The sequence below is a fragment of the Macaca mulatta genome, chromosome 3, assembly GCF_049350105.2.
Source record: "Macaca mulatta isolate MMU2019108-1 chromosome 3, T2T-MMU8v2.0, whole genome shotgun sequence".
Classification (NCBI taxonomy): Eukaryota; Metazoa; Chordata; class Mammalia; order Primates; family Cercopithecidae; genus Macaca; species Macaca mulatta.
The window spans coordinates 144734259-144748332 of record NC_133408.1 but is presented as its reverse complement, the minus strand read 5'-3'; the positions used below and the strand labels follow the sequence as shown (position 1 = coordinate 144748332).

Here is a 14074-nt window from a genome sequence, read left to right as displayed (position 1 = left end):
CTTGTTATTTAAGTGAGACACAACGTTTGCTCACTTTTGGTATTATTGATAGTGTTGATGTTGTATTTTATAGAGTAGTAAGTGCTTTGCAAGTGACACAATGATGCTGCTTTCGGTAACTGCGTCACTCCAGGCAGTGCATCCACAAACAATCCTTAACTGTGTCCCAGATGTCTGTATGGTCTTCGAAGTGCTTGGCCACCATCTCCTCAAGTGGATCATCAAATCCAACTATCAAGGCCTCCCAGTACGTTGTGTGAAGAGTATCATTCGACAGGTGAGGCTTTTGACGCAGCCCCTAGGCCCTAGTACCTTATTGGCTAGGCTTTCAACATGATTGCTGTTTACGAATATGTATATATATTACATATGTATCAGTGCATAATATATATGTAATATATGTATTACATATATATCTGCATAACATTTCGAACTGTTATTAAGTCAGTATTTAATGACATTTTTTGTTGTGAAGGGAGCAATATGTAATTGTCAGGAATACGTTTTTGCATGTCATTTTTTTTTTTAAGGTATGTGACATGGTACAATCAAGTTGTTTTTGTTCAATATCTTTACTAAAAAAATCCCACTTAGTTCATTAGGAAGTAATTTAGAAGAAATAACTTACTGGGTTTATTTACTAAGTATCCTTGGATGGAGAGTGAGTAATAGATAATTGAAGAGTTGTGTACAAACTTTCAGTTATAAAGTGGTTAAATTCTGGGGATCTAATAGCATGATGACTATAGTTAACATTACTGTATTGTATACTTGGAATTTGTTAACAGAGTAGATCTTGAATGTTCTCATCATGTACACACACACAGAGTCTATATTATTGTCATACTGGATTAGGTTAATTAGCTGTTTGTGGTAATTTCACAGTGTACACATATTTCAAGACATGTACACTACTAATATATTCAGTTTTTATTGTCAGTTGTACCTCAGTAAAGCTGTGGAAAAAATGGAAATGTTTAACTCATGTAGAAATAACTGTATTAGATGTGTGTTTTGTTCAGTTGCCCTACCAGAAGAAAACCCTCAAGTAGGGTCAGGCTTAGAGATGATGCTCTAGTAAACATCTGTAGAATGAAAGTATGCATAGTTGGAAGAATTCCTCCTAATTAGCAGTGTTTGCCCATTCCAGTTTTCTGCATGGAATCAGTATGTATTCTACTTACTGCCCATAAAATCTTTTTTTTTTTTTTTTTTTTTTTTTGAGACGGAGTCTTGCTCTGTCGCCCAGGCTGGAGTGCAGTGGCGCAATCTCGGCTCACTGCAAGCTCCGCCTCCCGGGTTCACGCCATTCTCCTGCCTCAGCCTCCCAAGCAGCTGGGACTACAGGCGCCCGCCACTGTGCCCGGCTAATTTTTTCTATTTTTAGTAGAGACGGGGTTTCACCATGGTCTCGATCTCCTGACCTTGTGATCCGCCCGCCTCGGCCTCCCAAAGTGCTGGGATTACAGGCGTGAGCCACCGCGCCCGGCCGCCCATAAAAATTTTGAAGTTTAAATTTGTGTAGTAAAAGCATCTTTGATATTTCTGTTGAATTTGTATACAGATAACTTTGTTTAGGCTGCCTGTATGTTCATCTCTTCACTTTTTCCTTTTGTACGGACTTTTTTTTTTTTTTTTTTGGAGATGGAGTTTTGCTCTGTCACCCAGCCTGGAGTGCAGCGGTGCGATCTCAGCTCACTGCAGCCTCCTGAGTAGCTGGGGCTATAGGTGCCTGCCAGCACGCCCAGCTAATTTTTATAGTTTTAGTAGAGACAGGGTTTCACCATGTTGCCCAGGGTGGTCTCAAACTCCTGAGCTCAGGCAGTCTGCCTGCCTCTGCCTTCCTAAGTGCTGGGATTACAGGCATGAACCACTGTGCCCAGCCTTGTACGGAAAATTGGCAGCTTATTCTGTAACACTACCGATGTTACTTGAGAAGAGGGCTGGAGAGAGAAAAGTTCACTACAGTGTCTTCTATGTCAGTTGGATTGAGGCGCTTCTATGTAGTATTATGCTAGGTTTACATGTGGGCCTAGATTTGTGGCTAACTTTTGTTTAGTACTGAATCTGTTTGCCCTTAGCTTTCAAATAGTAGCATTTTTATTCATTATTTCGACAGGCTAATATCTCAAATGAACAACTTTAATGTAGAAGAGGTTATGTGGTGAGGGTAGAAATTAGTATGTTAACTGGAATTATTTGATCCCCAGATAAGACTACTGTATTATTTGTAACATTTAGCAGCAACTCTAAACTCTTTAAAAAAACAAACAAAACAAAACTATATTGTTAAAACTTGGGAAGAATCTCCTAATTATTTTTAATAAATCTTGAAAATATTAAAGGAATTACATATTCTAGCAAATACTGAATACTTTCAGAAATAGCTGCCTGCATGTATTTCCCGCAGGCTGCATCATTTCCCAGAACCTCGTGCTTTCAGAGGGGCCTGCTGTTGCCTTAAGTGACTGACCACACCACCACCCTTTAGGCTTAGTGTGTAAGAAGGTGAATTTGTCCAGACGTGGTGGCTCACACCTGTAATCCCAGCACTTTGGGAGGCTGAGGCGGGCGGATCATGGTGTCCTGGCCAGTATGGTGAAACTCCGTCTCTACTGAAAACAGAAAAATTAGCCAGGCATGGTGGCACGCACCTGTAATCCCAGCTACTCGGCAGGCTGAGGCAGGAGAATTGCTTGAACCTGGGAGGTGGAGGTTGCAGTGAGCCGAGATCATGCTACTGCACTCTAGCCTGGGCAACAGAGCAACACTCCATCTCAAAAAAACAAAAATGGTGAATTCACAGATAAGCCATTGATGTTTATTTTATCTTCCAGAGAAGAAAAACAAAATCTAGCCTTAGCAAGTTGAAAGAGTCTGTAAGTTGAAAGACGAAAATCTGAGGTTCAGTGGAACCTCAGTGCATCTTTGTTGAATGAACCGAAGATTAAATAAGTTAACGTGTGTTCTTCATTTTGTTTTTGTTTTTCGAGACAGGGTCTTGCTCTGTTACCCAGCTGGAGTGCAGTGGTCAATCACAGCTCACTGCAGCCTCGGCCTCTTGGGCTCAAGTGATCCTCCCACCTCAGCCTCCCTAGTAGCTGGGACTGCAGGCATGCACCACCATGCCAGCTAATTTTAATTTTTTTTGTAGAGATGGGATCTCATTGTATTGCTCAGGCTGGTCTCTTGAGGCCACTCCTGGACTCAAGCAGTCTTCCCACCTCAGCCTCCCAAAGTTGCTAGGATTATACCACACCTGGCCAATGCATGTGTTATCCTCACTGAAATTCATGTACCCTGTTTTTTGTGGAAATTTAGAAAGAGCTCTTGTATTATTTCTTTAGTTCAGAAAAATTCATGCTGAAAATTTGATCCTGTAATGTGGTCTGCACTTTGTTCTTATATGCAGTATTAATGGGATTTGGTTTGGTTTTGGTTTTTTGTGTGTGAATCCATCTTTATTTAAGAAAAATATTATCATGGAATCTGGATTTTTTTTCCCCTAAGCTTACGCAGAACTTTCAGTGTAGTAAGTTGTTCAAGAAATTACATATCCCAGTTAATAATCTACTTACCTGAGGTTTCCCTTCACCCCATTTGATTCAGCCTGTGTTTTCAGTGTTTCTTTCTCCTGGGTGGTACTAGGAAGATTTTTTATTGCAGACTGACACAGTTACATCATTTCCCAGAACAAGCCAGAGCAGGCCAATTTTCTTAGTATTTTCTTAGTATGCTTTCACTATAGACCTTCTTCTTAAGAGTCAGGGATAGCTGACCAGGTTCCAGTCATTCCCTTTCTCTATCACTTGCTATGCTTCCCCAGGAGCCCACCTGTTGAGCTCTCCTTTGCCATGTGTTTTTCTCTTGATGTTCTTTGTATTTCGTTTGCTGTCCTCCTTAGTTCAGGGCCTTACCACCTCCAGCCAGTACCTTTTCACAGGCTTCTCTTGGCTCTCTGTGCATACAGCCCGTCCAATTTCTGGTCCCTGTTATGGTTTATTCTCCTTCCTATTGCAAGTAAAACCTTGCTTTAATGACTCATATTCCCATTTAGAATCCTTTAGTGGCTTCCCATTGCCTGGTTGCTAAAGCTTTATGTTCTTGGCCTTCATGAAGCAATATATGGAGTTATTAAGAGCTTGGGTTTGGAATCACATAGACTCTAATTTCACCAAAGGGCTTTGGCCAAGTTACCTAACTTCTGCAAACCACAATTTCATCATCAGTAAAAGTGGTAAAAATAATGATACCAGCCAGGCGTGGTGGCTCATCCCTGTAATCCCAGCACTTTGGAAGGTTGAAGTGGGAGGATTGCTTGAGACCAGGAGTTCAAGACCAACCTGGGCAACATTGCAAGACCCTGTCTCTACAAAACAAAATTTAAAAATTAGCCGGGTATGGTGGCATGCACCTGTGGTCCCAGCTACTTGGGAGGCTGAGGTCGGAGGATCACTTGAGCCCAAGTGGTCAAGGCTGCAGTGAGCCGTGATGGTGCCACTGCACTCTAGCCTGTGTGACAGAACAAGACTGTCTCTTTAAAAACAAAAAAACAAAAATGGTACCTTCCTCAATAGTTTATTGTAAAGCTGTAATGAGAGATAGTACTGCTAGTAGTAGCAAATAGTTAATTCGGTGCTCACTATGTGCCAAGTATAATTTGAGTACTTTGCATAGTTGAGTTCCTCACAGTAACCCTGTGATTCACAGTAACCTTGTGAAATGGATGTTATTACTTTCCTGATTTCATCAAGTGGAAACAGAAGTCCAGAGAGGTTAAGTAACTTGCCCCTAGTTAGGAAGTCGCTTAAAAAGTGCTGAGTGGTGGAGCAGGAATTCAAACCCAGATAGTCTGGCTTCAGAGCTCATGGATTTACCATTTTGGCTGTTATATAATGAGTTTTATGTAATAAACTTATTATGAGCCTGTAGTAAGTTTGGAATTGCACTGGGCCTGTGTCCGGTAGAAGTTAAGTCACTTTTCTTTCTGGGAACCTGTTTAAGATCTAATGTCATCTGGTATCAGCCTGTATTTCCCCTTGCAGACAAAAAGTGATGTCCCTCAGGTACCCTATTTCCCTCTGGAATCTACCAGCTTACATTTTTTGTGAGTATTCAAAGATGTCCCAAACATTTATAATATGCAGATTTAGCAGAATTTTTATTCGTAAATGTTTACTGATTTTATTTTGTAGGTAGTTACAGAAAGTACTTAATGGTAATCATCTTGACCCCTAAATGGCACCTTGCCATTTTTTATCTCCACGTCTTTGATAGTTTCTTTTGTCCTAGGCTGCCAGAAATGCCATCCTTGTCTACCCACATTTTTAAGACTCAGCCAGAATCCCACCATTGTGACAAAGGCTTCTCACAGTACCCAGTTAAGAGGGGGATATGCCTTCCCTCCTTGAAATACCTTCAGCTCACATTTGGTCCCATAACTACTTGTAGGCCACATGTCAACCCTAGCTCTACTGACACTTCAGACAAGATAATTTTAATTGTGGGAGACTTTCCTGTGCATTGTAGGATGTTTAGCAGCGTCCCTAGCATCTACCCTTCAGATGCCAGTATCAGCTATCACCATCCCTGGTTGTGGCAATCAAAAATGTCTCTGAACTTTGCCAGTTTTCCTCTCATTGAGAACCACTGGGATAAGAGAAAGTGTAAGGTGTATGTGCTTTGGTGACAGACTTAGCATCGTAGCTTTGGCACTTCAATCTTGTACTCCTGATCAAGTTACTTAGCCTCCGTGAGCCTGTTTCCTCATTTGTAAACTCAAAATAGTAATGCATAATTTGTGGTTTGATTGTGGAGATTAAGAATAAGGGGGCCGGGTGTGGTGGCTCACGCCTGTAATCCCTGCACTGTGGGAGGCCGAGGGGGTGGATCACCTGTGGTCAGGAGTTCAAGACTGCCTGGCCAACATGGTGAAACCTTGTGTCTACTAAAAATATAAAAATTAGCTGGGAGTGGTGGCATGTACCTGTAGTTCCAGCTACTTGGGAGGCTGAGGCAAGAGAATCGCTTGAACATTGGAGGTGGAGGCTGCAGTGAGCCGAGATCGTGCCATTGCACTCCAGCCTGGGCGACAATAGCGAAATTCTGTCTCAAAACAAACAGACAAACAAGAATAAGGATGGGCCAGGTGCAGTGTCTCATGCCTGTAATCCCAGCACTTTGGGAGGCCAAGGCAGGCAGATCATGAGGTCAGGAGTTCTAGACCAGCCTGACCGATATGGTGAAACCCCATCTCTACTAAAAACACAAAAATTAGCTGGGTTTGGTGGCACATAACTGTAGTCCCAGCTACTTGGGAGGCTGAGGCAGGAGAACCACTTGAACCCAGGAGGTGGAGGTTGCAGTGAGCTAAGATTGCACCACTGCACTCCAGCCTAAGTAACACAGTGAGAATCTGTCTCAAAAAAAAAAAAAAAAAAAAAAGTAAGTGTGGACTTCTAAAGCATCCATCGTAGTAACACAAAGTAGCCATCTTGTCTTCTAAACTCCAGGATCATGTATTGTGAGTTTCACATCTCTTTGTGTCTTCCTTTATATATTAGGCGGCCAAGAAGTATCTTGGTTAATTGTCTTTCCTTAAATGAAGGAAAAAGCATGTTTCCCTTATTCTTTAGAAAATGGCTGATCTTTCTGTGATTTAAAGGGCTGACAGATAAATACTACCACTTGTTTATTTTTCAGAAGTAATGATGGAATTGGATCAATTGCTTTTTCTGGGTTTTCTATATGCTATTATCAATCCTCTGATCAGTTCTTAGCTGTCCCCATGTAGCCATGGTGACTGTGCTGTGGCAGAAGGAGGCCATCCTGGTGGCTTCTGGAGATGACCCAGTGCCATGTGCAGCCCACTCCCAGGCCTCTCTGGTGGCTGCTTCTCTGGCCTTACCCATGGAGTCTTGTGACTGTTTGTGCACCTTACTATTTTTTTTAAGTCACTGTATTGAGGTCTATTTTATGTCCACCTCTTATTTTTTTTTCTAACACTGAAAAAAATGTTTGTGTTGTCATTATTTGTAGTACATTAAAAGATAGACCTCGGGTGATGGTTTCTTTAAAATTCTTTGGCACTCTTTAAAAGTGGCTTTGACTTTCTTGTGTAATTGAAAAGGTAGCTGGCATTTTACTTAAAGAGATTATGGTTTAGTTCATTGCTCTTTACAGAAACCTTGTAAGAACATGGCTGCTTGCCATTAGTTAAATGAAGCATGCCAAGGGCAAGGCTCGCATTTTGGTGATTTTGCTACATTGGTGAAAAAACTAGCAATTATAGCTGTAGCCCAGGATTTTAAAATTATATTATTACTCTTTCTGTTATCATGACTGTAACTAGCACTTACTGTGTTCTTTCGGGCACTGATTGTTTTAAGTTCTTTATTTGTATCATGGTATTTAGTCCTCACCACGACCTTATGAGGCCAGTGGTGTTACTATCTTCACTCTACCTAAGATGTTGCACAGTGGGGATACGAATCTTCCTCAGAGTCCCATAGTTATTGTGGTGGATCCAGATGGTGTAGTTTCAGAATCCATGCTCTTAACTGCAGGGTAGTGTAAAATGTCCTACATAGAAAGATTGAGATGATTTTAAATTGTAATATGTCAGTGAAAAGTGTGCATTTTTGTCTCTGTGGTAAATGGTTTCCTTGTGCCTTAATAGTAGAGCTAGTAATCAGATTGTTTAAAAGTACAGCCATTAGGCCAGGCGCTGTGGCTCATGCCTGTAATCCCAGCACTTTGGGAGGGCAAGGCGGGCGGACTGCCTGAGCTCAAGAGTTTGAGACCAGCCAGGGCAACACAGGGAAACCCTGTCTCTACTAAAACTTAGCCGGGCGTGGCGGCGCGCACCTGTAGTCCCAGCTACTCGAGAGGCTGAGGCAGGAATTGCTTGAACCCAGGATGTGGAGGTTGCAGTGAGCCGAGATTGTGTCACTACTGTTCTTCAGTCTGGGCGACAGAGAGACTCTGTCTCCAAACAAACAAAAAAAGTACAGCTATTAGATTTTATGAAGTAGCTATTATAATATGTAACCAGATGAGACATTTAAAACCCAGTGTTTTTCCAGACCTCTCCCTTTGGGGTGCAACCTTCGAGTATGCCAAGAGTCATGATGGTGCCCCGCAGGTCCTTCCACCTGTATCATGTATCATTGGCTGATTTTGTCTACACTTAGTATTTATTTACCATTTTAATTCTTTCAGTGGCCCTGTTTATCAGTAAATTTTATTATGATTGAACCAGTATTGTTCAAGTTCAGACCAGAAGCTTTCATGTCAGTTTGGTAAACATTTTTATATTACTGGGTTTGTTCAGCGTGATAGTGCACATGATGCTGTATTGACTTGGAATTTCTCCTCAGGATGTTGAGCCCTCGACTCAGGAAATGTGGTGAGGTGGCTCCGTTTCAAGGGACTAAGCTGCTTTCCTGACCCATTGCTTTGTGCAGTCCCAGTGCTGGGCACAGCAGCTTTAACTTTCTTTCTGATGACATTAAGAAGTACAGCTGCTGGATTTTCTCATTAATTCTCACCAGTTAGAGATAGAAAGAAAAAGGAGCAGAGAATATTTCAGGACAATGTGGGTAAGGATGCCGTCCCCTGGATTTTTGGTTTGAGCATGTCTCTGGCTCTTGTCCTCTTTTATTGTAACAAGTATTTCCAAGCTCCTCCGTTGAGTTTAACATCTTGGTTTTCACAGGCAGTTGGTGGGACCTGCCTTGTCTGTTTTACTCTGGAAGGGAAATCTAGTGGAAGCCTCAGTGTTTGCAGCAGGAAACTTCTAGGCTTGCGGAGAGCCCCTCTGGTGTCCTCCACACCCACAAGTAATTAATATCCTCAATGAAAAACTCCTGCTTGGGGTTGCCTCCTTCCTCTGCCAGCCCATCTGGCTGCCCACGTGGGTTTCTCTGGGCACTTCATTAGGTTCTATTACCCACAGAGTAGGAGGAGACAGTCTCCCTGCCCGGTGTCCTTTGTTCAGGTGTGGGAGGAAGAAAGTCCCCAACTTATCACCAGTAGCGGAGCATAATTCGGAAAGTTGCTCTCATTTTCTTTCTTTTTACAGTTCAGAATTTTGGGGGAAGCTTTGCTCTCTGGGCTGTAAGCAAGGCCAGGGAGACAGTCTTGAGCGGAGTCTCCACATTATGCTTGACTCTTCCCCCACTTATCTACAAGATTACAGGACCTATTTCATTCAAGTTGTGGTGGAGAGGAGCAGATTTGTGTTGTGAAGACCAGTAATAGATGGTATCTGACACAGACGTTGATGTACAGAGAGAAAGCTTTGAGACCATTTTAACCAAGCCTCTTATTTTGAAGATGAATTTGAGGTTCAGGGAAAAGAAGGAATCTTCTCTGAGCCTGTAGCTAGTTAATTTGGAACAGGACTTGGGGCTTCTAGCTCCCAGCCCTAGATTTGGCCTTCTTTTCTGCACTGCTGCTGAAGTCAAAGTCTGACTTTACCCAGAGAAACCTGGCACTTGTTCCTCATGTGTGTGAACTGGCTTCCTGAGTGGGATGATTGAGAGTCATGTCCCTGGCGCATCTGGGCTTAGGTTGAGCTCAGCTTCCCTGGCAGCCAAAGGATCGCTGCTGCCTCCTGCTGGGACCAAGTATTAAGGTTTCTTGTTTGTTTTTGAGATGGAGTCTCACTGTATCGCCCAGGCTGGAGTGCAGTGGCGCGATCTCGGTTCACGGCAGCCTCTGCCTCCTGGGTTCAAGTAATTCTTGTGCCTCAGATTCCTGAAGAGCTGGGATTACAGGCCTGTACCACCACACCCAGCTAATTTTTGTATTTTTAGTACAGACCGGGTTTCATCATGTTGGCCAGGATGGACTGGATCTCCTGACGTTGTGATCTGCCCATTTCGGCCTCCCAAAGTGCTGGGATTACAGACATGAGTCACTGTGCCCAGCCGTATTAAGGTTTTTAGGCAAGAAAGATGAACATACTGTGGTTTGACAAGTAAAAGCAATAGAGGGAAGAACTAGTAAAGACTTTAACTCTGTCAGATTTTGCAAGGGGAGATCTATCCTTGGGGATGAAACACGATTCCTTTTTGTTTTGTGTTTTTTGTTTTTCCCATTGTCACAGTTATCCTATATAAATAATTGTAGGAGTGCCCATCAATGTTGGTTAATTCTGGGGTGCATTATTACTTTAAGCTTCACTGGTAAAGACAAATGCTATTTTGGAAAATAAAACCATTTAAAAATAGTAGTTGAGGCCGGGCATGGTGGCTCATGCCTGTAATCCTAGCACTTTGGGAGGCCGAAATGGGTGGATCACCTGAGGTCAGGAGTTTGAGACCAGCCTGACCAACATGGTGAAACTCTCTCTCTACTAAAATACGAAAAGTAGCTGGGAGTGATGACACACACCTGTAATCCCAGCTACTAGGGAGGCTGAGGCAGGAGAATCGCTTGAACCCAGTAGGTAGAGGTTGCAGTGAGCTGAGATCGTGCCACTGTACTTTAGCCTGGGTGATAAAGTGAGACTCCATCTCAAAAAAAGAAAAAAAAAAAAAGTAGTTCAAAATTAAATTATGGAATCAAAGTTTTGTTTGTTGCTGGGATATACCATACAGGTTATCAAGTACAGCCCTTTTATATTAGAAATTGAAACAACTGAGACTCAGATAATTTTTTTTTTTTTTTTTTTTTGGAGACAGAACCTCACTCTGTTGCCCAGACTGGAGTGTGGTGATGCGATCTCAGCTCACTGCAACCACCGCCTTCTGGGTTCAAATGATTCTCCTGCCTCAGCCTCCCGAGTAACTGCAGTTACAGGCATGCGCCACCACGCCTGGCTTATAGTAGAGACGGGGTTTCATCGTGTTGGCCAGGCTGGTCTTGAACTCCAGACCTCAGGTGATCCACCTGCCTTGACCTCCCAAAGTGCTGAGATTACAGGTGCAAGCCACCATGCGGGCCAACCCAGAGAACTTTAATAAGTGACTTAGGAAGCTAGATGTGGTGGCTCACACTTTAATCCCAGCTACTTGGGAGGCCGAAGCAGGAGGATCACTTGAGGCCAGAAGCTTGCATGTTGGGAGCAAGTACCCCAAAATCTGGCCATAAACTGGCCCCAAAACTGGCTGTAAACAAAATCTCTGCAGCACTGTAATATGTTTGTAATGGCCATGACGCCCACGCTGGAAGGTTGTGGGTTTACCGGAATGAGGGCAAGGAACACCTGGCCCGCCCAGGGTGGAAAACCACTTAAAGGCATTCTTAAGCCACAAACAATAGCATGAGTGATCTAAGTCTTAAGGGCGTGTTCCTGCTGCAGTTAACTAGTCCAACCTATTCATTTAATTTGTCCTATCCCTTTGTTTCCCATAAGGGATACTTTTAGTTAATTTAATACCTATAGAAACAATGCTAATGACTGGTTTACTGTTAATAAATATGTGGGTAAATCTGTGTTCGGGGCTCTCAGCTCTGAAGGCTATGAGACCCCTGATTTTCTACTTCATACCTCTCTATTTCTGTGTGTGTCTTTAATTCCTCTAGTGCCAATGGATTACGTTCTCCCCGATCGAGCTGGTCTCGGCACTTGAGGCTACAGTGTGCTATGCTTACACCTCTGAATAGCCACTGCTCTCCAGCCTGGGGAACATAGTGGGATCCCATCTCTAAAAATAAATTAATTTTTTTAAAAAGTGATGGAAAATCATAATTCAGTAAGTCAGTATCAGTATAAGTCTTCTAACTTAGATAAGTTTTACCATTTAAGTTTCTTGTGTGCTAGACTTCGTTTTTGTGAGTTTTCCATCTGGCTCTGTTGCCCAGGCTGGAGTGGTGCAGTGGCTCAATCTCAGCTCACTGCAAGCTCCGCCTCCCGAGTTCATGCCATTCTCCTGCCTCAGCCTCCCAAGTCACTGGGACTACAGGTGCCCGCCACCACACCCGGCTAATTTTTTGTATTTTCAGTAGAGACGGGGTTTCACCATGTTAGCCAGGATGGTCTTGATCTCCTGACCTCGTGATCTGCCTGCCTCATAAAGTGCTGGGATTACAGGTGTGAGCTTCCACACCCGGCCTCCATAGATTAATGCTTATTGCTATATTTGTGTGTAACAGTATGTTTCCCTCTCTTATAGACAAGAATGAAAGCTCAAACAGCTGAAACAGCTTGCCCAGGGGTAACACAATGAGTAAATGGTTGAGCAGTAGTTTAAGAGCAGTCTGAGTCCAAGGTCATGTTTTTAACACTGCCCTGTTGCCATTTCCTTTAATGGTTTGAATTATCTTAACTAACTTTATTTGTCCCCGTGGCAAAGTATTTTCCTTGTGTGTATTGCCCATTGCTGTTTAAGGGTAGTTAGCCCAGTTGAGTGCAATAGCCAATATTTTTTTAAAATCTTGAACTTTAAATTTTTACTGAGATCACTTCTTGCTTGTCATAAGGTGCATCGTCATTGGGACCTCATGTGAATGCATTGCACACTGAGGCACATTAAGTCTTAACTGTGTAGCCTCCTGCACAGCGAATCAGCCTTTGAACTGTGAAAGAAACAAATTCTTGTGCGTGAGAAAATGATCAAAGATATTTTAGGAAAGAAAAGTACTGACATTTTTACCTTGAGATAGTATTTGATACGGAAATACAATTTTAGTCGGAAAGCCAATATTTTTCAAAAATTGTATTCCTTTGACCTCTGTGGGCTGGACGACATCAGTGTGCCTCTCCATTAATTTCTTGTACTTTTTAGAATCTCTTTGGCTGTTCAGATGTAAAACTCCACATATTATTCAGTTTGCACCAGGAAGATGCATGAATGTCATTGAATAACATGAGCCCATTGGATTGTGTTTCCTTCAAGAGTGTAACCATGTTCTCCATGGAAATATTTTACATAATGTTATCTTTCTTACTATTGGTCCTTTGACATTTTTTTTTTTTTTCTTTTGAGACAGAGGTTTTTTCTGTTGCCTAGGTTGGAGTGCAGTGCCATGATGTCAGCTCGCTGTGACCTCCGCCTTGTGCCTCAGCCTCCTGCATAGCTGGGATTACAGGCGTGTGCTACCATGCCTGTGCCACTATGCCTGTGCAGTTTTTTTGTGTTTTTAGTAGAGACAGGGTTTCACCATATTTGCCAGGCTGGTCTTGAACTCCTGGCCTCAAGTGATCTGCCTGCCTCGGCCTCCCGAAGTGCTGGGATTACAAGGCAAGGCCGAGCACAGCCTTGACATTTTAAATGTAATTTAAACATATCCTAATTGCAGTATTGTCCAAAACAGTAAATATTCTAAGGCAAAAAATCAAAAGTCTTAAAATCTTTGTTTTATCTACTTTACTGGTACTTACCAGGAACTTGTCAATATCTTATTAAATAATATTTGCCATGCCCATGATTCATCTTGGTTTTTTTTTTGGCCAATTCCCCCACCCCTCATACTCATTTCCTGTCCTGAATTGGTAAGCTCTGTGAGGATATGAAGACTGTAAGCAACATGAAGCCTGGGAGCTTTTATATATCAAACACCTGGAATAATGGCATGTGATAGGAGCTCAGCCGATGCACATTCAGTGAATTTATATAAAAATACTCCCTAAGGTAAAGTTGTTTTAAATGTTTGTAGGCATTTTGATCCTTTTTAAGAGACAGATACTCCTGTTTTCATTTTCCTTGTAAAATCTTTGTTCCCTCTCACTTACATAATGCTACTTTAAACTTCTACTAACAGTAGGCTAACTACTAATAGCCTGCTGTTGATCAGATGCCTTCCTGATAACAGACTGTCGATTAAACTGGGAATATTTCAGTGTTGGATGATGTGAAACATATAACACTTCCTGTCTTTTGTGAACAAAATGCCCATTCGATTCATTATTTGAATGGTGATTGATGTAATATTTGCTTAACATTTGGAATTTCTAATGCTCATATGAGAACGTGATCTGTTTTGTAAAAATAAATTTTGTTTATGGAAATAATTGAAAAAATTATTCTCCAGTGGAAATAATTATAGAAAAACATTGACCTTGTATTCAGGTCACTGACACTGTAAGTTTTTGATTGATTGTTTTAATATGATAAATATGAATATC

The 14074-nt window shown here is 42.1% G+C and overlaps 1 protein-coding gene across 18 annotated transcripts in view; it reads left to right on the top strand.

Annotated features, from left to right (window-relative positions):
* SRPK2 (SRSF protein kinase 2) overlaps positions 1-14074 on the top strand; it is a 286321-nt gene that overhangs the window by 238330 nt on the left and 33917 nt on the right. For all 18 annotated transcript variants that reach the window (XM_077994715.1, XM_028844831.2, XM_077994709.1 and 15 more), the window contains 1 exon segment: positions 171-277. In XM_077994715.1, coding sequence (XP_077850841.1) covers positions 171-277 — 107 coding nt within the window.